Here is a 25,340-nt window from a genome sequence, read left to right as displayed (position 1 = left end):
CTCCCTCCCTCTCTCTGCCCCTCCCCCTTTCATGCTCTGTTTCTCTGTCTCAAAAGTAAATAAACAATTTTTTTTTTTAATTGTAGGCTTCATATAAAAATGTAAAGGCTTGGTCCTGTTTTGTCTGGGGTCCGCTTTAGTCTCCTTTAGGACCTGGTGTCCCTCTGCCACACTGCTTGCTTCCGGCCTTGCTGAGTGGGCCTCTTCCCCAGGAAGTGAGCCATGTCAGAACCTTGCTTCCCCCATTCCCAACAGCTTGCACTCGCCTCTCTTGGGTCTCATTTCCTTAAACCTTGTCCTGCTCTCCAAGGTGGTGGCTGGTGAACTCCTCTTAGTTGTGAGGCCTGGCCTGTGTCTTCCTTCCACCTCAGATGACACATTGGCTGTACTGAGCGGCCTCTGGGAGGTGATGCTTTAACCTCACGTGGGACCTGGGGAGGGGACGGGGAACAGATTTAAAGGTAGGGCTGGGCTGCTTCCTGGAGAGAGACTGTACCGGACTTATCGCTCCTTGTCACTTGGCCTCCTACAATGATTATAATAAAACCAAATCCTTATAAAGCACTTGCTGTGTGCCAAGCCCGGTTCTGAGCACTATTCGTGCATTAGCTCATTTAATCCTCACACACTCTGAAGTGCATACATTTACTCTAGTCTTTTTACCAATGGGACACTGGAGGACTTTGCCGGAAGTCCCGAGGTTTCACAGTAGCAGAGGCCAGGTTTGGACCCAAGCAGTTTGGCTCTGAAGCCGATATGATTAGCCAACCGAGCTTTGCTGCTGCTCCAACCTGGCTGTGTCCTGGGCCTCTTCTGGGTGGTGACAAGGCCCAGAAGGTACCAGAGGCCCCTGGACATGGGTGAGCGCCCCACAGGCTCATGGCGCTGTCTGGGGGTCCCTCACGGTCTCTGTGACAAGGGCTTGGGGCCTGGTGGGTGGCTTCTGCCTTTGTCTTCTCTTGGCCAAACGTTGAATCCTTTGAGGTTTTGCCACCTTCTCAGGTTCTCTGATTATTTTTTCGTTTCGACCAAGAAGTCTGAACTGAGCCATGTGGTCCAACAACTGTTCTCCCTTTGGAGGAGGGGGTGGGGGGCGGGGGGGGGGGGGGGGGGGGGGGGGGAAGAAATCAGCCAGAGCTAAAAATATACTGATTCTGCTGCCCTCTGGCGTTCAGTGGGGAGCCTGCAGGCTCGCACAGCTCTGAATCAAGGTAGGAAAAGGCTTCTGTGGAGTAGAACCTTGTTCTCTTGGTGAGAGGAGCAAGGGAAATGGGAGGTGCAATGCATTTTGGGAACCGTGGTTATGCTTCCAGAAGCAAGCAAGATTGACCCAGTAAGTCCCTGGAAGCATGTCTCCTTGTCCCCTCTCACCAGCCTCAGCCTTTCACCGGCATTCTGTGGGGCTGAAAACCCAAACCCAAAGAGGATTCCAGCCAGGATTCCAGAAGGGGAAACTGAGGCCCAAGATTAGAAAGCCTATTAATACTGGAGCTTGATTGCCAATGGGCTTCTGACTCCAGTTTCCCTTCTTTCCTCTTCCTCCTCCTCCTCTCCCTCCTTCCCTTCCCCCTCCTGCTCTTCTTCCTCCTTTTTCTTCCTTTTTATCATCATCATTAAAATCTCTGTCACCCTAATGGTTAATACAGATAAGCACTTGCTGTGGACCACTTAACTGTATCACATTGGCTGTAGTATTTAATGCAATAATATAGAAAGATGCTTCTAACCGATATGGTGGAATAAAAACTAAGGCTCCGAGAGATAAAATACTTGCACCATTACACAACAAAATAAGTGGCCTACTTTCTAGTCCTGCTGGAAGACTTTCAACTCTGCTCTCTGTGCTACGCTGAACTGAGGACAGAGTGTTAAAAAAATTCCTGGAGCTTGCAGGTGAACAATAATAGTATTTACTATGTGCCAGTACTGTGCTCAGTGAATCACGTATATTAACTCATTCAACCTTGTACCGTTCCTATAAAGTGGTACTTTATAGTGCTATTATTATCTCCATTTTACAGATAGGGAGACCGAGGCACAAAAAGATTTAATAATTTGTTCTGAGTGGCACAGATAGTAAGTAGAGTGACAACATTCCAGCCTAAGCTGTCTGGCTTTGTTGCCCAGGCCCCTGACGATTGCTAGACTGACTCTCCCTAAGTCAGACGGGGAGCCAGCTCTGAACTGACGACAGACTCTAGCTCTCCCAGATCCCCTTGAGCAATGGGAAGACGACATCAAGTTGCCAAGGCCCTCGTTCTGGGGTCTGGAGCCACAGGATGACATAGGAAGTAGTGTCCCCCTTCCTCTCCATCTCCTGAGTTCAGGAACTTCCTGGCATTGGTATCTATTTAAATTTCTTTATAATTTCTTTCTTGTCACCCATACCCACTAGAATGGAAGCACCACAGGAGTGAAGACTCCCTCAGTGTCTAGTGTCTGGTAGTAGTCGGTGCTGAACACATATTTGTAGAATCTACTTCGACGAGGTTAAGGGTGACCAGAGTCAGAAAGTGGGGGAGCAAGACAGGGCTGGCTTGTCCTGTCTCTGGGGCAACTGGGACCGCTGGAGCTACGGATGACTCCCAAGCAAGAGAGATAATGATGACATGGGGAAAAGATGCCTTGGGAGAGAGTTGATGGGACGGCAACATTCTGGGGAAGCAGGAATGGTCTCAGAGGGGATCCCGAGCCCTACAATAAGGTGTCCTTTCTGAAGTCCTTCCAAACCTGAGTAAGGGATAGACCCCATTTTCAGTGCCAACAACAGAGATCCATTGTACAGGGGGAAGCAGTGGACTCAAGGAGAAAGGAAAGCCTGGAGAAAAGTTCAGGAGACAAAGTGGGAAGCCAGGTGCCATGCTGGGTGAGCCGCGCCTGGTGATGTCGTCCCAGACTCCAAAGTCCGGCAGTTGGGACTCAGAAGGTCTTATCCTCTGAGACTCTGGGACTCAGAGACTTATCCTCTCTGTTCCTCCGTCCTCATCTGTGAAATGGGGATAATAATAACGCCTACCTCTTGGGGTTATTATGCGGATTGGGTGAGGTGCTACATGTAGTGTGTCTAAGACAGCGCCTGGCACAAAGCAAGTGCTGTATAAGCCTTAGCTCCTGGAATATTCCTGCAGTGTCTGTTCTTGTGCCTATCACCACAGAGAGCCACCCTTGAGCAGTGGGCTGGGCTGTAAGGGCATGGAAACCTCCAGCTGGGAAACTGAAAGGACAATCAGGCAGTCAGGCTCCGGAGGCCAGCTAACAATGTGCTCCCTGTAACTCCCCAAAGCGGCAGGATGGATTCATGGTCAGGACGGAAGGCACCAGGTCATCCAGGCCTGAGTTTGAATCCTGACCTCCTCTTTTCCTGGCAGTTAGGTATTTGGGTTTGCCACTTAACCTCTCTGTACCTCAGTTTCCTCATTGGTAACGTGGGAGACTACCCGCCTCACAGGTTAAATATTTAGAATGGCACTCAGTGCTAGTTTTTATCACTACCATAGGCAGTAGAGAGCTTTGCACCTCTTATCTATGGAAACAGCTCTCTAAATGGATCTTTATGAATGCTGTTGAAGTAAGCGTCTTGTTTTGGTGGAATGTGGAAGATTCTTGCCTGATGCTTCTATGTAGAGATCATGGCTGGCATTTCCCCAGGCTGGCCACTAGATGGCATGCACGCCCTTTCCCTCCTGACCTGAGCTGGGCCAGAATCAGAAAGAAGGTGCCAGAGATGGAAAGCTACCTTTTATGGGCTAGACACTGGGCCAGCCCTTTGCCTACATTCTTATTGACTCCTCACTGTAATACTCAGATTAAAAGAGATATTGAACCAAAATAGTAAGCATAGTGGATGCCACATGGTTAGGCCTCAAGAAACATCTTCTTCCTATTACTGTTGTTATTATTGCCATTTTTACAGTTAGGACTGAGGCACAGAGAGGAAAAGTAGGTAGATGGAGCCTGGATTCCAAGCCAGACCTTACTGACTACAAGTTCAGCATCTTTTCTCTAAACCTCATTTCAGGGGAAGCATTGGATGGCTGGACCTCACTTCACAGCTCTCCCTGCCTCCCATGTCCTCTTTGGCTCTGTTTTTCTGTCTCTTACTTCCTGTGTGGTCTTCAACTAGTTATTTGGACTTTCAGAGCTGTGCAGTCTGTACAATAGGGGTCACTGTGCCTTCCTTATTTTGGAGATACTTCAGAAATAGCAACTAGATCAGACTTGATGCTCCATGGATGACAGTTACTGTTGTGAGTTACCTTACAGGTTAGCACAACCAGGTTTCCTTCCTTCCTTCCTTCCTTCCTTCCTTCCTTCCTTCCTTCCTTTCTCCTTTCCTTCCTTCCTTTCCTTCCTTCCTTTCTTCCTTCCTTTCCTTTCCTTCCTTCCTTCCTTCCTTCCTTTCCCTTCCTTCCTTCCTTCCTCCTTTTCTTCCTTCCTTTCCTTCCTTCCTTTCTTCCTTCCTTTCCTTTCCCTTCCTTCCTTCCTTCCTTCCTCCTTTCCTTCCTTCCTTTCCTTCCTTACTTTCTTCCTTCCTTTCCTTCCTTCCTTCCTTCCTTCCTTCCTTCCTTCCTTCCTTCCTTCCATTCATCCTTCCTTCCATCTTTCCTTCCTCCTGCCTCTACCGCTCCTTCCCTTTCTTTCTTCTTTCTTTTCTTCCTTGCTCTCTCCCTCCCTCCCTCATGACCTCCCTCTCCTCCATGCAGTTGAACTACAGTGCACTTATGGTTCCTACCCTCATGGACCTTACAATCCAAATGTCCTAGTCTCTGTTTATTCCCGGGGCAATTCCACCCCCAGGGGGTCTTCTCTGTAGACCACAAGCCCGGGCCTGATCTACTCCCCTACTAGGCTGCTCCAAAAGCAAGCCTGCAGATTCTCTAGGTACTATGAAGTGCTGTCCGATCCTAGACTGACTGACTCCATTCTGTTTCACCAGTGACTTTCAAATTGGCTTTGGCATCAAAAGATTCTGCCAGGATGCCTGGAAGTCTTTGTGAGGGAAGCATGTGTTAAGAAGATGGGGTCATGAGATAGGCTCCCTTGCTTAAGACAGAACAGCTCTGGTTTTATCTAATTTATATTCTGGGGTTACATGCAATATTCTGCCACTAAAGAAAACTATAAAAAACCACTCCCCTTTGCTATTAGAGGTAGGAGGGAGGCAAATTTTGAGGAAATTCAGAGAAAATCTCCAGGAAAGAGAATATGCTTGAGAATATGTTTTCAAATTATTTTTCCAAGGTGCTAAGTGAAATAAGTCAGAGAAACACAAATAATGCATGGTATCTCTTACGTATGGAACCTTTAAAAAAAAAGGCACGAAACTCATAGAAACAGACAACAGATTAGTGATTGCCAAGGGCTGGGGGCTGGGGAAAATAGGGAGAGGTTGGTAAAAGGGTTTATTTCAGCTATAAGGTAGATAAGGTCTGAGGACCTACTGTAAAACGTGGTGACTGTGGTTGATAACACTGTATTATATAACTGAAATTTGCTGAGAGAGTAGAGCTTAAATATTTGTACTAACCCCCAAAGGTAAATATGTGTGAGTTGACGGATATGTTAATTGACTAGATGGGGGAAACGCTTTCACAATGTATACCTATGTCAAATCACAACGATGTACACTTTAAATATCTTATAATTTTATCTGTCAGTTACACTTGAACAAGGCTGAAATTTTAAGAAATTAGTTTCCAAGGAAAATGGGAGTCAACTTTTGAATTATAGTAATTTGGGGAGCCCACTTGCCCCCTCACTGGTTTGTCTAATTGGGGCTGATCCCATGCTTCTGACCTTCGACCATGTCCTGCCAATCCCCTACTCAGGATGTTGCCGTCTCTGTGTTTCAGTGCCCTGGTTCCCAAGAACCATTCAAGAGCTCGACAGATTTGCCAACCAGATCCTCAGCTATGGAGCAGAACTGGATGCAGACCACCCTGTGAGTCCCCGTGTCTGTGGTCCTTCCCATAAGATCCTTTCAGCCCACCCCTCCCTGCCCCTACTCCCCTCCCTGATCCCCAGCAATGTGTCTTCATTTGTTTGCTTGTACTACAGACATCTGGAGGGTGTCTTCTTGTACATCATCAGCACCATCATTATCATGGTCATTTTTATTGTTGGAGCAAATGTGGATCGGCCTCCAGAAGCTATTGTTTATGTATAATATATGAATGTAGGTGTGTGTTTGCACACACACACACATACACACACACACATGTAAATCATCTTTCTGGCTTTGTACAATTAAAGAGGTTCAGTTCAAGTGTTTGGGAAACAGTAAACCACTAACAACTCTGCCAGGTACAGCAGGGCAGTGAGGAGAGGTGACATTGGAACTGGATCCCCCAAACTGAGTAGAAGATGCTGAGGGAACAGTATATGTGAAGGCTCAGAGTCCTGAAAGTATCTGGAATATTTTGGAATGGCTGACTGGTGCATGAGGTGTGAGGGTCAGATTTTAAAAGGTCTGATATACCAGACAAAGAAGTCAGACTGCATCCCATGTCCTGTGGGCAGGGGAGCAGGTTGTTCTTTACTGGTTTCTGAGAAAAGGCCCAGGGTGGGGGGACTTTATCACCATGTTTGTGTGTGGTGCAGGGGTTTGGGGAGGGGGAGCAGCTCAGGCTGCACTCAGGGTCAGGACCAGTTCTGACAGCCTCCATAGCTGAAAAGTGCCACAGTCATATCGTCTGTCACTTACTCTCTGCCCAGGTAGATGGCTCCTTAATCTTTAAATGACTTGGAAGCTGTTTCATTACAGTGGTTTAGTGGAACTCAGTGAGAGTGTCTGCATTTCATCAGTTTTCTTACATCTCTGTGGGTCTTTACAGTTGAGTGAATCATGAACTTGCTCTTCACAAAGGCTCTTTGCAGTAAGCAAAGCAGATGTTCCCATTTTACAGGTAGATTCCTTGAGGCCCAGTGAGAGTAAATGACTTTTCCAAGGTCCCATGCTAAGCTTTGGGTTTTAAGATTCCTAATCCAGTCCTCATGGTGCCAAAGACAAAGGTCTAGCCAGTGGCAGAAACACTGGTGCTTTCTCAGAGACAAAGAGAGACCTATTTCTGGAGTAGGCTGGCCTTTTCAAATATGATCAAGTGTTGCTTATTCTAACTCAAATAGTAAACCCCTGATAGTGGACTCAAAAATACAGAAAAGCATGAGAGGAAAATGAAGATCACCCATAATTCCAGTTATTTCCCTTTTCCTCTTGGTAGTATTCTGCATTTTTTTTTACAATGAGAAACTATTTTAGAAACAGAGGCGAGTTCCCTCCTGACACCCACACATCAAAATTGAAAAAAATTATCCCCTATTGTCACACTGTCCGGAAACAATCAGTGTTAATTTTGGTGTGCTCCCTTTCTCTTCTCCACATCTCTTTCCCCCTCTCTTTCTATTATTTAGAAATTAATACATATTATTAAATTATATATATCATAAAATTATTATATATATAATTTTTGTGCATTGCCATAACTTACTAAGCAGCCCCCAATGGCAAGCATTTAGGAAGTTTCTAGTCTTTCCCTAGGACAATAATTTGCTTGCCTGGGTATCTTGATGTGGGCTCTCCATAGCTTCCTTGATGCTTCCTTGTGAAACTACTTAGTCTAGGGGTAGAAATTGTAGTTCAGTCTCCTAATATATATACTTCAGTACCTTATGCCCCCCAAAATAAAGCTGGATCCCCATTCGCCTTCCTGGGGATGGTGCAGCCTTCTCCTGTGGCTCCTGGGGGCGGCAGACCTGAGCCAAGAGAGGTTCTAGATCCCCACTGACAGGTCTTCGGCCGTGGGCCTTGGGAGCAAAGCATCTGCAAAGATATTGCTCCCCTGGAAGACCTGTCTGGCCACCTTGACCCAGTCAATGGAAAATTAGCCCATCTTACCAGCCTCCAGACCTCCTGCCGTGACCCAAGACCCTTCTGCTGGTCACACTCACCGCTCACTTGGGGGAACGAGTATGGCCAGGAAAGAGGGAAGAGGTCCCAGACATGGACATTTCCCTCCCTTTATCCTTGTGTCTCCTCAGGTAGATAAGCTGGTCTTAGAATTCTCTAGAATTCATTTCTCCTTACAGACCCAGCCCCTATCTTTGTTTCCCTGGCCTCTCACTGTGATGAATTTTATCATAAAAAAAAACCCCATCTGTCTGGTACACGGTCCTCCCGATGAGGAGGCCAGGCTCTCTCTGTTCCTTCTTGTGGCTTTTCATCAGATCCTGGGAACTGATGGGCCAAGGACAGAGTAAACCCTCCAGAGTGCTCACAGGCCCTGGCTGCCATGTGTGAGGAGTGGTGGTGTTCTTCCCGAAAGGACCCTCTGTTCCGCTCTGTACCAGGTTCGCAGCATGCTCCCCTGCCCTTGGCAGTGTGCACTGACGTTTGACCCAATATCTCACTTCAAGGCCTCCAAAACAGCCACTCTGAAGAATGCGGCCAAGGAAGGATTGTTCCTGCCCCAGAGGGTAAAGGGCATCTGCCTGTGTGCGTTGGCCAAGTGGGAAAATAAATTAAGAGCTGCATTCCACCCCGTGCACACTGCCTTCTTTCCTTTGTTGCCTGTGTCTCCCCTTTCTTCCTTCCCCAGGCATTTACTAAGCGAGTGACATTCATAGCAAACGTTTCTTGAGCGTGGACTGTGTGCCGGCACTGTGCTAAATGCTCTCCCTGCATTTTTAAAATTTCGGTGTTATAACCATCCATCCAGGGAGGGTTGCGCTTTCCGATTTTCAGAGAAGTCTCAGACAGAGATGGCCGTGTGGCCTCACGTATACGTGAGCCGCCTCCCAGGCTATGTAAAGGAAAGGGGGCTGAAATGATTAATACGGCATGATCTCTGCCCTCCTGGGGCCTCCAGTTGTGGGGTGGAGGGAAAAGGGGTGTCCGCTCTTCCCAAAGGGGTGCCAGAGGTGACGGGGATACAACTGTAAGCTTAGTAGACAGAATCCAAGTGGTCTGTTTGATTTCCGTTCTCAAACGGACTCTTTCTCTGCCTGTTCCCCAGCGTCTGTGGTCCTGTCCCTGTTGTCTCCTTCACCTGGGGTAATTTTCCTTATCCTCTCACCTGTTCTTGCCCTACTGGCAAACCTCTATTCGTTTTCTACGGCCTAGCTCATATGCTGGCCTCCCTGAAGACGTCGCTTCCACTGGCCCCTTCCCCAGGCTAAGTTTTCTGACACTGATGTCATAGAACTGTGTGTGCTGTGCTTTATACTTTGAGCACAGACTGTCAGAGAAAAATAAATTCACTTCCTCATGACTTGTAAAGGCATAAGACAGATACACGTGCGCACACACACACACACACACACACGTGAAAGGGGCATATGCATGTTTCCCAAACTATAATCTATGAGAAAATTTTTTCCATGATCAAAGGGAGAAACAGTATATGCTAGAGCCCCATTTGAAGCATATGCAAGTCCCGTGATCTCATTAGGGATGTTGGAAAGTCCCGTAAACATGAACTCGTTCAACCTAATGTTTCTCAAACTTTTTTTTACTGATGGAACCCCTTTTTAATGGAATACCTAGCGATATTATCTAAAATGGTAGTGTTCCATGGAACGCAGTTCGGGTAATATTTAGTTTAAATGATAACACACAAAAAGTAGACGATTAAACACCAGGTTTAATGAGTCAGATGGCATGTACTATCACTGTGGACCGGAATGGTTAGGGAGGACTTCTGGAAAGAGGGAGAGGTGAGTGGAGTCTTCTAACAACTAGGGTAGGCTAACCGCTGATCAAACAATTCCCAAATCACCATGGATTAACTGAAGGTGTATTTCCAGCGTAAGCCAGTAGGGAGATTTCTCCGCACAGTCTTGCAGAGACTAAGCCCCTTCCACTTCAGGGCCATACCTTCCTCCAAGTCTCAGACCCTTTTATTTTTCTGCCAGCACCTGGGAAAAGTGAGACAATTGCTCCCAGGAGGTTTCTGTGGGCCATGTCTGGAGGTGACTCACATCCTTCACTCAAATTTCATTGACTGCAGCCCAGTCACATAGCCGCTAGGAACTTCAAAGAAGACTGAGAAATGTGGGTTAGCAATGTTCTCTGAAAGAGGGATGAGACACAGACCTTCGGAGCACCAGCAGCCTTGGCCACACAGATCCTAACCCCAGAGCTCCCTATGCCAGCTCCACTGGCACCTACACCAGTGTCTAGACTGAAGATTCACATGAGGGGGTGCTTTCTGGTGGAGAAAATATCAATCAGCAGTACTGTGCATCTGTGTTATTTCTTCTACTATCCAAAGGTCTCAAACTGTTTTTCAGTCTTTCAGATGTAGGTACGGAGTTTCTCTTCTCTCCAGAAAGAGCCTTGCTCTTCCCTGAGTGGAGGGCTATCATTCTAGTACTCCTCTCCTCTTCCTTTCTGCCAATTAAAATCCTCCACCCGAAGGCCCCATTAAAGTCTATTCTAAAGATGCCGGCCAGTTATCAAAGACTTGTGGCCCTCCTACTAAGTTGCTCTGTCCAAACATAATTTTCAAAAAAGTAAAAACAACTGTCATGCAGGTATGTAGTCCACATCGGTCAAAAATCTATTAGCTCAGCAGCGAGGGAACCAGCAAGATGACGATGTTGGTGCAAAGGAAGCTATAAGAGAGTAAATTATGGATGGTCATTGAAAAATTGAGTTCTGGAGCAAGACCACGGAGATGGAGACACAAGTGATTAATGCTCTCAAAGGCAAGAAAGCCATAACTGTGAGTGCTTTTATCTACTGGACATAAATCATTTGCAACTTGATCATAAAATAAATCTTCTGCTACTTGCCCATCTTGTGTAAGTTGGCATCTAACCCTGAAGAATCTGGGCCTTACTAAGTAGTAAATTGCCCATCAGACAGATATACATGCCTCTAGAGCTTACCGTGAACTTGTTAGGCAATGATCTAATGTGACTTTGGAAAGGCACATGGTAATTTTTTTGCGTAATTTTTTAGCAGCTCCTACCCAGAAGTACGCTGAGTTATGCCATGCACTTAAAATCTAGTGATAAGTAAGACTAACAGAGTCCTGAGTTTAATGATATTAACAAGTATAATGATTGTGTGAAAGGAGAAACACTCAGGTTGTTGAGAAAGTGTATTGTAGGGGAAAATCAATAAGTTTGGAAAAAAGCAAAGAAGGTCTATAAACTGCAATTGAACCAGATGGAAAGGCCAATTAGTAGCTTATTGGTCTAGAAGAATGGGGAAGGGTATTTCAATAACAGGGAACAGCATGTGTAAAGGCCTTGATGTGGCAAAAAGCCTGGTGGGTTTAAAGAATAAAAATAAAACCAACTGGGACAAATTTGGGACATAGTATGCAGGACTACCACTGTAGTTCAACACAGAATTGGAAATGTAGGAAAAGCCAGATTGCATAACGCCTTGTGGACTGGGTTAAAAATTTTGGACTTTACCCTTAAATTGATGAGAAGCCATTGAGAGTTTTTAAAGATGAGAGTGACTGCACCAGATCTGTACATTGCAAATCTACCGGGGCTGCATGAGGGGGGAGGTATGGAAAGGACACAAAGAAAGTCCACTTGGAAAGCAGTTGTGCTAGCCCAGGCAAGAAGTGATGGGGTCCTGAATGAAGGGACAGCAGTGAGGATAAAGTAAAAAGGACAGACTTAAGATATTTGGAAGGAAGAATGGACAAAGATTGGTTATGGGATGTGAAGGAAGAGAGGAGGAGAGAAGTAAAACAATGACTCTCAGGTTATTGGCTTGGGCAACCAGGTATCTGAATCCTTTCCAAAACAGACTTTGTGGCTTTATAGGTGGTAGGCACGGCCAGCAACAGAGAGTGGGCAAGGGGCGGGGCTGTTGTTGGTGCTGCCCTGGTCTATTGGTTTGCACGTCTCTGGGCGGGGTCTGCAGGATGGCAATGGCAGTTACTAAACCACTTTGAGACTCTTGTCTCCTGTGTACCATCCTTTCTCCACTTGGTGTGGGGCTGATGGAATGCAAAAAGTCTCTCATTGTTGGCATAGATGGAATATAAATAGGAAAGAAAGAATTGTACAGATGCTGTTTAGAAGGCCCAACCTTCTAGCCCTGGGTGATGGGGCTCAATGACCCTTTCCAGACTCTATCCTTTTTATGTTCTGAACCAGACTTCTCAGCTTTTGAATTTTCCACCATTTTGTACAAATGTGTCATTTTTTGATTGTCTCCTTTGTGTTCAGAGTTTTACTTAGTGCCCTGCGTACCTTACCTACTCTAACCCAGCCAACACCACGAGGGAACTGGAGCTAACAGTCTCACTTTACTGATGAAGAAACGTAGGCTCTGAGAATCGAACTGGCCAACCTCAAGCCAAGCTCCTAGTGACTGGGGTTAGTAATCCACCCAGCCTGCCTGACTTGAAAACCCCTGTTCTTGCTAGTCTAAAGATGGCATTTCTGAGATTTAACCTCAGCCATGATATCAAGAAAGGGTAACATGAAAAGCTCAGTATGAAATACCCAGAAGACTTTTCCATACGGTTACCTGTTCCCTGAAATCCCCGCAAAAACAGAACCACACACGTCAACACCCAAGTCACAAAAATGCTGAGATTTCGGAAAGTGATTGCATGTAGACTGCCTCCTGTAGAATTCCCTCCACTTTGTCCCTTCCACGCCTCCCCCCCTTCCCCACTCCTCCTTCACCAACAATATATTTTCCTGTCAAAACATACTTGGTTACACGCAGTGCAACCAAAATTGCTGCTATTAGCTTAATTGAGACAGGGTGATTATAAATAAATTACATGCAGTGCTACTGAAATTGCTGCTATTAGCTTAATTGAGACAGGATGATTAGTCATCATCAACTGAAGCTTAATTCAGAGTGTACTGTGCATGGCTGCAGAGATCCTGTGGTCATCTGGCTGCCCAAAGGATCAAGACCAAACCGCCAACAGATGGACTTCAGGGCCACAGCTCCCTTTCCCTGGCAACCGAGAGAACAAAAGTCCTTGCAGCCTGGTTGGTGGTGGTGGTGGTGGCGGGGGGGGGGGGGGGGGTCTTGACGGCTGATAATGAACTTCTTAGGCACTTTGAGCTGGAAGGGACTGTGGTTAGAAACGTTCCCTGTGGAAAATCTGTGTAGAAAAGTATATATGTACGTGTATCGATGTATCTCAGCATGTGAATCTTCTGTCGCTTCCTCACAATGATTTGAGATGGGATTTCTAATGCTATTTTACTTTTTTTACTAATTATAAAAGAAATCCATACTCACAGTACAAAACCTCAAAAGCATAAATAGTATAGAAAAATCAAAGTTACTCTCTCATTTTTGTAAGGTTTGTTAGGCCCTGGTGTACGTTTTCCATCACTTCATTTGTACATTCCCTCCATCATAGTTGATGCCTCCTGGATATGCAATTTTATATTAAGCTTTTTTTTCACTGATGAAAATATCTTCAAACTACCTAGACAACGTACATTACAGATCAAAGATAAAGAGCCGAATAGGGCAGAGAGATTGTCATGGGCTTCTCACTCCTGGAGGCAGCATGATGAAGTGAAAATCCACTGGTTAAGGGAGATCTTCCCTCATCCCCCTGGTTTCCTGCCTCAACCCTCAAACCTCAGCTCGTCAGCCAAGGGTGCAAACAGAAAACTCCCATGGAGGTGCTCCGTGGGCTTCATTTTTCTCATATCTTGATCAAAATATAGAAATATTCTCCAAGATGCCTTATAGGTGCAAAAGTCTATGCTGTATACTTAAGGGCTGGGAGAGCCATTTATTACAGACTGTTATTTTTTTTTTAATTTTTGTTTATGTTTATTTATTTCTGAGACAGAGAGAGACAGAGCATGAGTGGGGGAGGGGCAGAGAGAGAGGGAGACACAGAATCAGAAGCAGGCTCCACACTCTGAGCTGTCAGCACAGAGCCTGACGTGGGGCTTGAACTCACAGACCGTGAGATCATGACCTGAGCCGAAGTCAGTCGCTCAACCGACTGAGCCACCCAGGCGCCCCTATTACAGACTGTTAAATAAGACTTGTAGGTGAGGATGACTGTGGTCCACCAAACCTTAATGATTGGCAAGTATTAAGTTCATATTTTGAGTCCTAACTGTGGAGATGTGTTCTTCCTTTAGCCCGGTAGGCAGGCTCCTAAAGGGATGCATTCAGTGCTGCTTGGAAATCAAATCATGGTGCCCAGTTTACTTACTGCATCATCCCAAGGCAACTTATGTTCATCCAATAGAAGGGCACCAAGGGCAGTTTTAAGTTTTCAGATTCCTAAGCCTTCCTTCCTGTAATTAATGACTCCAAACCATTCAGCCCTGTGAGGAAAACCGAAGAGCTGTGTTTTGTAATAACTGTGTCATGGAATGTTTTCCAAACTGAATAATCACTTAATTTACTTGGGATTTGAATTTGGAATAAGAATACGTAGTAATTTTAATTTTCTGCTGTGAAACATTTAGATTTCTCTTTCTCAAAATATATCTTAAGAAGCAAACTAAGAAATTCTTTCTTCCCTCCCTCCCTCTGATCATCCCTTCCTCCTTCCTTCTTTCCCTCTTTCAACAAGTGTTTGTAGTTCTTTCTGTGTGGCGGACTCTATGCTACAGACTCTCAGATTACATATATATATGGACCCTGGTTCTTTGGAACTGCTGGCAGACGGATTGAAACCAATGACGACAACAACAACAAAATAACCAACCAACCAGCCAATCAGACAAGACAAAACAAGAAAACAATATCTAAAAATCAGGGAGTACTTATCCTTTAAAAATACTTCTCTAAATATGACACTCTGTGATGCAAGCCCTTGTTTATGATTCATCAACACCTTGGTTTGAAGGGAAGGTGGGGCAGGTGGTAGAGGTCCTCCCTTATTGGGAAATTCTTGGAATGAACAAAGTAAGTTCTAGTGGTGATGCTAGTCTCTTGTTTTTCTAAAATTCAGATACTATCATTTTTTTGGTAAAATACCCCCCCCCTCCCTTTCCAGGTTTATTAAGTATAATTGACACATAACATTGTGTAACTTTAAAGTGTATAACGTGATGATTTGATACACATATATATCACAAAATGATTATAACAGTAAGGTTAGTTAACACCTCTGTCGCTTCACATGATTGCCATTTGTGTGTGTGTGTGTGTGTGTGTGTGTGTGTGTGTGTGTGTGTGTGATGAGAATATTTAAGATCTACTCTGTTACCAACTTCCAAGTATATAATACAGTATTATTAATTATAGCTACTGTGCTGTACATTACATTTCCAGAACTTACTCATCTTACAATTGCAAGTCTGTACCCTTTGACCAACATCTGCTCATTTCTCCCACCCCAGCCCCTGGCAACCACCATTCGACTTTGCTTCTATGAATTCAGCTTTTTTTCAATTTTACATAGAAGTAAGATAATGCAGTATTTGTATTTCTCTGTCTGACTTACTTAGCATAATAACTTCACAAGTCATCCATGTTGTCAGAAGTGGCAGGATTTCCTTCTTTTATGGTTGAGTGGTAGGATATATATCTGTATGATATTACTATACTATATATTATATATTATAATACATGTGATATATATGGGTACATCTTCTTCATCCTTTCGTCTATTGACAGACACTTAGGTTGTTTCCATATGTTGGCTATTGTGAGAAATGCTACAATGAACATGGAATATAGACATCTCTTCAAGATCTTATTTTCATTTCCTCTAGATGGAAACCCAGAAGTGAGACTGCTGGTTCATACGGTAGTTCTGTATTTAATTTTTTGAGGAACCTTCATACTGTTTTCCATAGTGGCTACACCAATATACATTCCCATATGCAGTACGTGAGGGTTCCCTTTCTTCCATATCCTCACTCATTCTCTCTTGTCTTTATGATGATAGCCATTCTAAAAGGTGTCAGGTAGTATCTCATTGTGGTTTAGATTTACATTTCCCTGAAGATGAGTGTTGGGCGTCTTCTCAGGTACTTACTGACTACGTGTATTTCGTCTTTAGAAAATGTCTATTCGGTTCTATGGCTTATTTTTTAAATGGAAAACTTAGGGCTGCGTTGTATGAGTTACTTATATATTTTAGGTATTTACCTTATATTAGATATACGGTTTGCAATATTTTTTTCACGTTCCGTTGGTTGCCTTTTCATTTGGTTGGTTGTTTCTTTTACAGTGCAAAAGTATTAGTTTGACATAGTCCTACTGGTTGACTTTTACTTTGTTGCTTGTACTTCTGGAGTTATATCCAGAAAAATTGTTGTCAAGAAGCAGTCCTTCTTGAGAAAGAAGAACAAAGGTGGAGGTGTCACATGTCTTGATTTCAAATTATATTACAAAGCTATACAAATCAAAACAGTATGGTACCGGCATAAATTGACCAATGGAACACAGTTGAGAGCCCAGAAGTAAAGCCATGCATATGCAGACAGCTAATAGTTGACAAGGGAGCCAAGAATACTCAATGGGGAATGGATGATAGTCTCTTTAGTAAATGGAGTTGGGAAAACCAGATGTTCACATGCAAAAGAATGAAATTAGATGCCTATCCGACACCCCTTGCAAAAATTAACTTGAAATGGATTAAAGACTTAAGTTCAAGACCTTAAACCATAGGACTCCTAGAAGAAAGTGCAGGGAAAATGCCCTTTTAATTAATTGGGCTCATCTCTGACTAAGGTATATGCCCCACCAACACTGAAAGACACCCTTGGCTTCTTTCCACTCTTCAGAAATATGCTGCTTATGGGGGTGCCCGGGTGATTCAGTCAGTTGAGCATCTGACTCTTGATCTTGGCTCCAGTCATGATCTCACGGTTTGTGGGATCGAGCCCCACGTCAGGCTCCGTGCTGAGTGTGGAGCCCGCTTGGGAGTCTCTCTCTCTTCCTCTCTCTCTGCCCCTCCCCCACTCACATGCCCCCCCCCAAATAAATTTTATATATATATATATATATGTGTGTTATATATATATATATATATATATATATATATATATATATATATATATATATATATGAAACATGCTGCTTATGATTGTTGGGGGAAAGGCTGCCTGCCGGTGGGTGAGCCTCAAAGGAGAAATGATTATCTTCATTTTTCTATATTGAGATTGATTTCTCAGGTGAGCCCCTGCTGCAGGATAAAGGTTGACCCTGAATTGTAATGAAAACAGCATGAAACTGGGTGCTTCAAACCCTCGTCTCATCTTTGCTTGACTCCTTTTCCTGGGCCACTGTTTATGCTGGATGCATGAGGATAATCATACTGAGCTACCATGCAAGATTTTTGTGGGACTTACAGATAAAGTAAGTCCCTAGCACACATAGACAGGCATATAATAAAGACCCAATAAATACTATTTTAAAAAATTGCAATAGCAGCAAGCATGTACCTGTTTGTTTATCAAGAAGCTGAGGAAGGAGAGCGGGGCTGTCAGAGCTCACGAGCCCCCATTCAAATCACGCAGGGACATGCTAGGCCTCTCTGCCCAAGCCTTGAGAAGTCAAGTGTCTCCTCTCTCCTAGGGTTTTAAGGATCCTGTGTATCGAGCAAGACGGAAGCAGTTTGCTGACATTGCCTACAGCTACCGACAGTAAGTCCACTTTGCTGGTCTTGGGGAAGAGAGAAGCACACGCTCCTGGCTTACCTTTTCCTTGCCCAAGTTTGGAAAATACCAGCATAGAGTCCCGTCTTCGGCGTGTGTGTGTGTGTGTGTGTGTGTGTGTGTGTGTGTGTGCGCGCGCGCGCGCGCATGTGTGTTTAAACCCTCCCTTTAATAACACATGTTTCAAAAAAAAATTGCTGCTAGACAAAACAAAATTACCCACCGTGCCGGCCGGCCTTCTCCCCAGCTTTGTTGTGTCCTTATGCGCTAACGTCTGAAGTAATTACAAAAGGCCTCAGCCCTGAATAACACAGCCTCTGGTATTCTCCACATTAAACAGGGAAGAAGGAAAAAGAGAATCATTTACATTCAAGGAGGAGTTGGCTGCTTTACTGAAATAATGAATCATTTGAGGTTTTAGATGAGCTGTGCCTCAGCGTTCTTCTTTGATCTGATCTGACCCAGCTGCGAAGGGCAATTTTCAGAGGAGTTTATTGTTTTCTGCTGGGATTCTACCCTATTTTAGCCAAAGGAAAATGCAAATATCAAAGATGTCAGTTTGGGAAGGGAGCTGTTTTTGCTGTTTTGAGCCCTCAGGAACTACAGAAATGCTACCATGGGGAAACTTAGCGTTTGAGGCCTGAGCTCCATTCCTGAGTTAAGACGTGAGAAAAGACATGCTCAAGATGAGACATAAATGTTGACCAGGATCCGGACACCTGGGTGGCTCAGTCGGTTAAGCATCTGACTATTGATTTCAGCTTAGGCCATGACTTCATGGTTCGTGGGTTTGAGCCCCATGTCAGGCTCTGCGCTGGAGCCTGCTTGGGATCCTCTCTCTCTCTCTGTCTCTCTCTCTCTCTCTGTCTCATTCTCTCTCCGCCCCCCCCCCCACCCGCCCATCTCATTCTCTCTCTAAATAAATAAAAATTTTTTAAAAGTTGACCAGAACCCTGAGGGATGGTACTTTAACAGCTTTGATAGATTCTGAGGGTGATGAAAATAATAGGGCTCTGTTGACTGAATACAAAGTTACCGTCCAGATGGAAAGACCTCCGGAGAAAATAAGACAATTCCCTTCTCTGAATGACTCCCGGCAGTGGAAAGATCCAGAACTTTGGTTAAACCTGATTTTGGTTAAACCTAGGCCCATTTGGGTTTGGGGCCTTGGCTTGTGACAAACAGGAACCACAGAACATGGCAACCTCTCCCCACTTTGCCTTTGCCCTAACATGGTCAGGTGAACACCATCAAATCGGGTACAGACAGGAGCCTTTTTCAGGTAGCCAATAATAATAACTTAAATTTATGATCTCCTTGCTCTGTCTGGGGCTTTGCTAAATGCTTTGCTTACATTATTTCATTATCTTATTTAGTCTTAATAATAATTCCCCGGTTTTCAGATGGGAAAAGTAATGCTCAATACAGTTAAGTAACCTACCAAGGTCATAATATAACTAGTAGGTGGCATCATCCCCTTTTGAATTCAGATTTCTCTAACTCCAAAGTCATTCTTACCCACTTCCCTGAGCGCCAGGATTCTCAGCGTCAAGAGACCACACTTCTCCATATAATCCAGGAGCTGCTTAGGAAGGACATTCACTTACTGCCTGGCTCTTGCGATTTGAGGGGAGAAACTGATCCCCTAACCTCCTTTCCATAAAAATGTTAAACCTGGGCCACCTGGGTGGCTCAGTCAGTTAAACGTCTGACATCAGCTCAGGTCATAATCTTACAGTTTGTGAGTTCAAGCACCACATCTGGCCACGTCTGCTGTCAGCGCAGAGCCCGCTTCAGATTCTCCGTCCACCTCCCTCTGTCTGTCCCTCTCCTGCTCACGCTTTCTCTCTCTCAAACATAAGTAAACATTTAAAAAAAAATAAATAAAAATGTGAAACCTAATGGAGAAGCCTGGAATGGATTGAATGCCTCACCATTCTCCATGTTTATCAAGTAAGTTAAATTGATTATTGAAAACCATCCATGGATGCCTGGCTCTCTGAGAATCGTTAGAGATCTTCTAGTCAATTTCCCCATTTTTACAAATGAATCTCAGATGGTTAAGTGATGTGGCCAAGGTCATGTGGCTAGTAGGGCTGAACTTGTTCTCAAATTCAAAGCCTATTTCAGAACTCATTTTAGCTCCTCTCTTTTAAACTTTTGACCCTGTTTACCATCCCTTTCTTCTTTGAAATGGTCTCTTAGCTCAGTATCTGGCACAGTGGATTTTCATTATTCGAGGATTACTTGCTTCATTTATTTGAGACCTCCAATTCAATTCTTGTGACACTTTTGCAATCATTCCCAGACATGCACGGAGTGGGGGAAGATTGGAGTTGCCTGATGCACGAGGTCTCAGACTGAACAAGGTGACACTGCCTTCTTATTTCAGCTTCTATACTATAAACAACTATTCTTATTGAAGTCTATTTAGATTAGAGACCCGGTTGCCGAATTTTTGCATTTTTTTGTTGATCATTTTCCTGTTTAAAATGCCCCCCTCCCCCCAGCACAGTGGTAAAGTGCCGTCTAGGGTTCCTAAGTGTGAGAAGGCTGTAATGTGTTTATGGAGAAAATGCGTGTGTTAGATAAGCTTCGTTCAGGCAGGAGTTATAGTGCTGTCGAGATCAACATTAATGAATCAGCCGTATATATTAAATAAGATTTCTTTATACAGAAGCCCACACAAAACGAAGTTAGGTGTTATCAGTTGATGAAAATGTGACGAGAGCTCATGGGACCCTAGTCCTGTATTTTCTTCTGGACCAGTGGTTCTGCGTTCAGAGTCCAGCTCAGAGCTCATGGTGACCTTATGTAGCACAACTACCAATATAAAGAGAATCAAATGTATTCTACTCTCTACTGATTTCCCTCCCTCCTTTCTGAGGTTTGTTCCCAGTTCTCCCTGGCCTGTTCATCTCACCCCAGAGCTTGTAATGTCTTTCAGACTCAACTTTGGCCCTCTTCCTTGGTTTCTGCCACCCTCCGTACCAATAGCCCCCACATTCAGATCTCTGGCACTTTCCGCATGGGGAATGAGGCCCAAGCTCCTGTGTTATGAGTCATGGAACCACAGGATATTGATCACGTGACAGAATGTATCTACTAAGTTCCAGGGCCCACCCCAAGAGCAAGACCCACAGAGCCCATGCCCTCTGGGGAATACGGGGAAGGCAGTGACAAAAGTAACAGTAAACGAGATAGGTGTTCCCAAAGTTAAAACTTGGCTGTCCCGAGGCCGTATAATTAGGAGTTGGAATGTAGATTGGGCAACTAGGTCAGCAGGAAGTAAAGTTTAGGCTGAGAATTAAAGATTGAGCTGGAGTTTACAGCCAAAGAGAATGGGAGTAGTGAAGGAGAGAGGGTGGCCCGTTTAGCTACAGGGCTTTTGTTTTGAGATGTGAATATTGGGGGCCAGAGTCAATTCCTATAGAGAGTAAAGAAGCAACTAACCCCCACCACTGCTAACTAATGACCTCTTCTCCGCCCATCTGCCATGTGGTGCTCTGACTCTCCTGCCCAAGAACATTTAATGAAAGTCTTAAAACATCAGATTGAAGAGGCGCTGAAAAATGGCAGTTGCAGTTCTGAGGCACCAAATTATTTTTCTTGTAATAATTACCTATGTGGGAAGATCTGGTGTAAAATAAGACTCCAAGGAGAGGGAAGGCTATGCCAGGTGCTGGAGTATCTTGAATGCCGTATTTGGTTGGTGAAATAATTCAGAAACAACGTCGTCTACTTAAAACACTTTTTTGAAGAAGGATCCTAATTGGCTTAACTAGATATCTCTTCCTTATTTCAAACTAAATGGACACTCTACCTAAAATGTCTTAGTTTAGTTTACTTAATGAGACCATGACTTGATGAGAATAATTGACAATTTCTTCAAAGATCAAGGATCTTACGAAACCTCAGGTCTCTTGATGGAAGTGGAAGATGGAATAAAATATGCTGTGTTTACTTTCTAAGTAAACCATGGAAGTTAGTGTGTACGTATGAGACAGAGAGAGAAAATATATTCTGAAATGTTTACTACATCCAGACAGCACTTCAGAGATGACTTATTTGATTCTTATTACAACATTACAAGATGGATTTGACTGTCCTTATGTTGAATATATATATGGCTCAGAAAGTGGCAATAACTTGCTCAAGTTGCCACACGCTTCTGTCCCTCCCACCCTCCCTCCCTCTCTCTGACTCTGGAGTCCTCTGCATTGGCCCTGCTCTCTGGCCATCAGTGGCGTCTCTCTTGGAGGTGGGCCCAGCACCAACCAGGCTGACGTCTCTCTTGGAGGTGGGCCCAGCACCAACCAGGCTGACACCTCAACACAATTAGAGGTTCTATCTCCTTCCAACAGGTTCCACAAAAGTTTTCTCTGTGAGTCTCATTGGCTCTGATTAGAACATGGGCCCGTCTCTCAGCCACTGTCTATGACCAGGGAAATGAGATGCTCTAAATAGCCAGGCCTGGTCACATGCCCAGGTAAGAGTGGTGGAGTCTCCTCCCACCTGAACCTGAGGCTGGGAGGGGAGGAGGCTGCTTTACTGGAAGAATGGGGAAGGGACATGGCACACCCTGGAAAGGTAACTATTAACCAAAGGGACATCATGGTACCCAGGATGTTACTATCTTTTTTTTAAAAAAAATTTTTTTAGCGTTTATTTATTTTTGAGACAGAGAGAGACAGAGCATGAACAGGGGAGGGGCAGAGAGAGAGGGAGACACAGAATCTGAAATAGGCTCCAGGCTCTGAGCTGTCAGCACAGAGCCCGACACGGGGCTCGAACTCACGGACCATGAGATCATGACCTGAGCCGAAGTTGGACGCTTAACCGACCGAGCCACCCAGGCACCCCTGTTACTATCTCTTAAAATTGTATTACCAAATAGCAAATCACCTTTATTTTAAATAAGACTCAGTTATGATAATTATCCATTACCCAGTGGTATTATTATTTGTCAGCACCAATATTTGGTACTTTGTACATAGTATTTCACCTAATTCTCCTCTATACCTCCCAAATAGTTACTTATCAGCCTATGTACCAGCGGCACAGACTAGATTTAGAGAGGTTTACTAAATTGCCCGAGCAGTTATTCAGCTAGGAACTTGTAGAGCCAAGTAGTGAACCCTTCTCTGTCCATGTTCGAAGCCTGCTTTTTCCCTCCATCAGCACTTAGCCCGGAAATAATGGTGCATCCTCAGGCAGGGGCTTGCCTGATGTTTTCTTTTCACAAACCCTGCTGGCCATTATAGGGTCTTCTGAGTTTGTGTTGCTTCCAATGCATCAGCAAAAATCTGCCCTAATCTCTGCCCACCTTTCTGTGGAACATAACACTGACTTTACTTTAATGGCCTTGGATGAGCTACAGCTTTGAAAGGGCAGGAGAAACCTAGTTTGGAGCCTGAGGATGATCCAGCCTGAGAATGATCCAGATTCTTAAGCAAAAAGTTCTGCCTCGTCCTAGACACTGTGTACCCTGTTAGGAAACAGGTCTGTAGTGCAAAGAACAGTCGTTAGATTTTTAAAAGTCAGGCTCTGTTTGATTTTCATTTGTTTTTACTCTTGAGAACACAGCTCATTCTTAGATGTTTTTCAAAAGAACCTTTTGAACTACTGACTCTCAAACTATAGTGTATCCCCTGGAAGCTTATTGCAGTCCAGATGCCTGGGCTTTCTCCTCCCCCACAGATTCAGGATCTATGGGACAGGGTCCAACATATGTATTTTAACCAGCTCCCTGTAGCTCTGTTATGTCATAACAGAAGATGCTACAAAAGCAGATCTTATACCTGGCATGGGTTTAAATACCTAAGGTCAGAAATATCAAATCTAGGGGCACCTGAGTGGCTCAGTCTGTTAAGCGTCCAGCTTCGGCTCAGCTCATAATCTCACGGTTCATGAGTTTGAGCCTCGTGTCGGACTCTGTGCTGACAGCTCAGAGCCTGGAGCTTGTTTCAGATTCTGTCTGTCTGTCTGTCTGTCTCTCTGCCCCTCCCCCACTCATGCTCTGTCTGTCTCTCTCTCTCAAAAATAAATAAAACATTAAAAAAATTAAAAAAAAGAAATATCAAATCTAGCAAGTGCATGCCCACTAAACAAGGGTCTCAGGCTCACAGTCCATATATTAAATCCACTTTAGACCGCAGATATAATTGCGTTAGTTGACATAATGCAAAACACGATATTGCTTTACTTGAACTTGGATGCCTTTGTTTAGAAAGAGGATGTGTCTTTCAGTTGTCTTGGCTGCCACCCTCCACTGTCCATACCCACTACTTTGCCCATTTATGTTACCCGCTGGGCCCTTGCAGTTAAGTGAATTTCCACTCTGGGTAAACAATTGGAGAGAGAGAAGAGCAGAAAGGCCAAGTGATTTTCCAAAGCGAGAACAAATCTCTGGTGTGGTTGGTGAGTTGACAGCTTGTATCGTGGCTTAGCCAAATTGCATGAATGTTTCCTATATCAAGAAGTGGAACTTTCTTCTTTCGAATAACTTAAGAAACCCCCTGTAGTCTGTGACAGTTCACAGGTTCTGGACCTCCCTCCCTCTGCTAATGCTCCTTCTTCCTCTGCTTTACACCTGCCTTTCTGGAGACAAATCTTTCATGCCTATATTCCAGTGGGCAGCCCATCCCTCGAGTGGAATACACAGAGGAAGAAAAGAAAACCTGGGGGACGGTGTTCAGGACCCTGAAGTCCTTGTATAAAACTCATGCTTGCTATGAGCACAATCACATCTTCCCGCTTCTGGAAAAGTACTGTGGCTTCCGCGAAGATAACATTCCCCAGCTGGAAGAGGTTTCTCAATTTCTGCAGAGTAAGTCTACTTCAGGGACAAAAGTGGGGGGAGCAGGAGGGAAGGGAAAGGGAAGAAAGTAAATCACGGCTAGTACCAGGGTATGTGTGGTGATGCAGGCAGGTTGATGGTCGGAAAAACAAATCTCACTGCTGGGCTCTGCCTCACCACCAGCTTCCACTGTTAATCCACTCTCATCCAAGACAAAGCATCGTGTGTGGGTTTTGCCGTATCCCTGTCCCTGAAAACCTTTTTTTTCCCATTCTTAAAGTCCCAGGTGCCCAGGCAGGGTTCTCCTTGCAGTTCCCGCTGGGTTATAGATGGCTGCAGTGTGCTTTGCGTACGAAATGTGTTATTTGTGGCAGTACCAAGAGCCCTGAGCTCTAAGTCCATGCCTCTGACTAGTAGGAATCTTGCTTTGACCCCATCTAGTTGGGGGAACCTGCCTCAGTTTGCTCACCTGTCAAATAGAGACCGTCTCGTAGGGAAATTGTGGGAATGAAAAAAGATGTAGTAAGTAAAAACACCCAGCATGGTGCTACATATACAGGGGGTACTCAGTGAATTTGGGCTGAATTGGAATCTGAGTAACTCTTGGGGGGAAAACATTATTGGGATGCCTGGCCTCTGCACATCATTTCCAAGTGAGGTAAGTATTTTCCTTTCTGCCTGGAGACATTAATTTGGCAAAACCAAGATAAGACCCACCAGCTAACGCATACTAAACACCTAGTATGTGGCAGGTAGAATGAGAGAAAGTAGGAGGACAGACCACAGGTTTACAGAAATGAAGAAGTTTCTATGGCTCTGAGCTATGTGGAAATGGTATGGCCAGCTCTGGGGCAAGGAGCCAGGGAAATTATGTGGCAGGGAAGGAAGTGGCAGCTGGGATAGACTGGGGATGAGCTAGATGAGCTTAGGGTCCCTTCTATCTAGAGGGTCTCTACTTGCC

At 44.6% G+C, this 25,340-nt stretch overlaps 1 protein-coding gene and 1 long non-coding RNA gene across 2 annotated transcripts in view; one reads left to right on the top strand and one right to left on the bottom strand.

Annotated features, from left to right (window-relative positions):
- Positions 1–25,340, top strand: part of PAH (phenylalanine hydroxylase) — a 70,964-nt gene that overhangs the window by 31,413 nt on the left and 14,211 nt on the right. The window contains exons 4-6 of the mRNA XM_042947553.1: positions 5,853–5,941; positions 17,501–17,568; positions 24,213–24,409. Of these exons, the coding sequence (XP_042803487.1) occupies positions 5,853–5,941; positions 17,501–17,568; positions 24,213–24,409 (354 nt within the window). The remainder of the gene's footprint in view (positions 1–5,852; positions 5,942–17,500; positions 17,569–24,212; positions 24,410–25,340) is intronic.
- On the bottom strand, positions 122–17,877 carry LOC122225006. The gene is made up of 3 exons (XR_006205061.1): positions 17,804–17,877; positions 17,368–17,513; positions 122–431 (listed from the first exon to the last, which is right to left on the bottom strand). It is a non-coding gene; the product is annotated as an uncharacterized LOC122225006 (long non-coding RNA).

This window comes from Panthera leo, chromosome B4 (assembly GCF_018350215.1).
Source record: "Panthera leo isolate Ple1 chromosome B4, P.leo_Ple1_pat1.1, whole genome shotgun sequence".
In the NCBI taxonomy this organism is placed as follows: Eukaryota; Metazoa; Chordata; class Mammalia; order Carnivora; family Felidae; genus Panthera; species Panthera leo.
The sequence above is the reverse complement of the archived record's forward strand: the minus strand, read 5'-3'. Positions and strand labels throughout refer to the sequence as shown.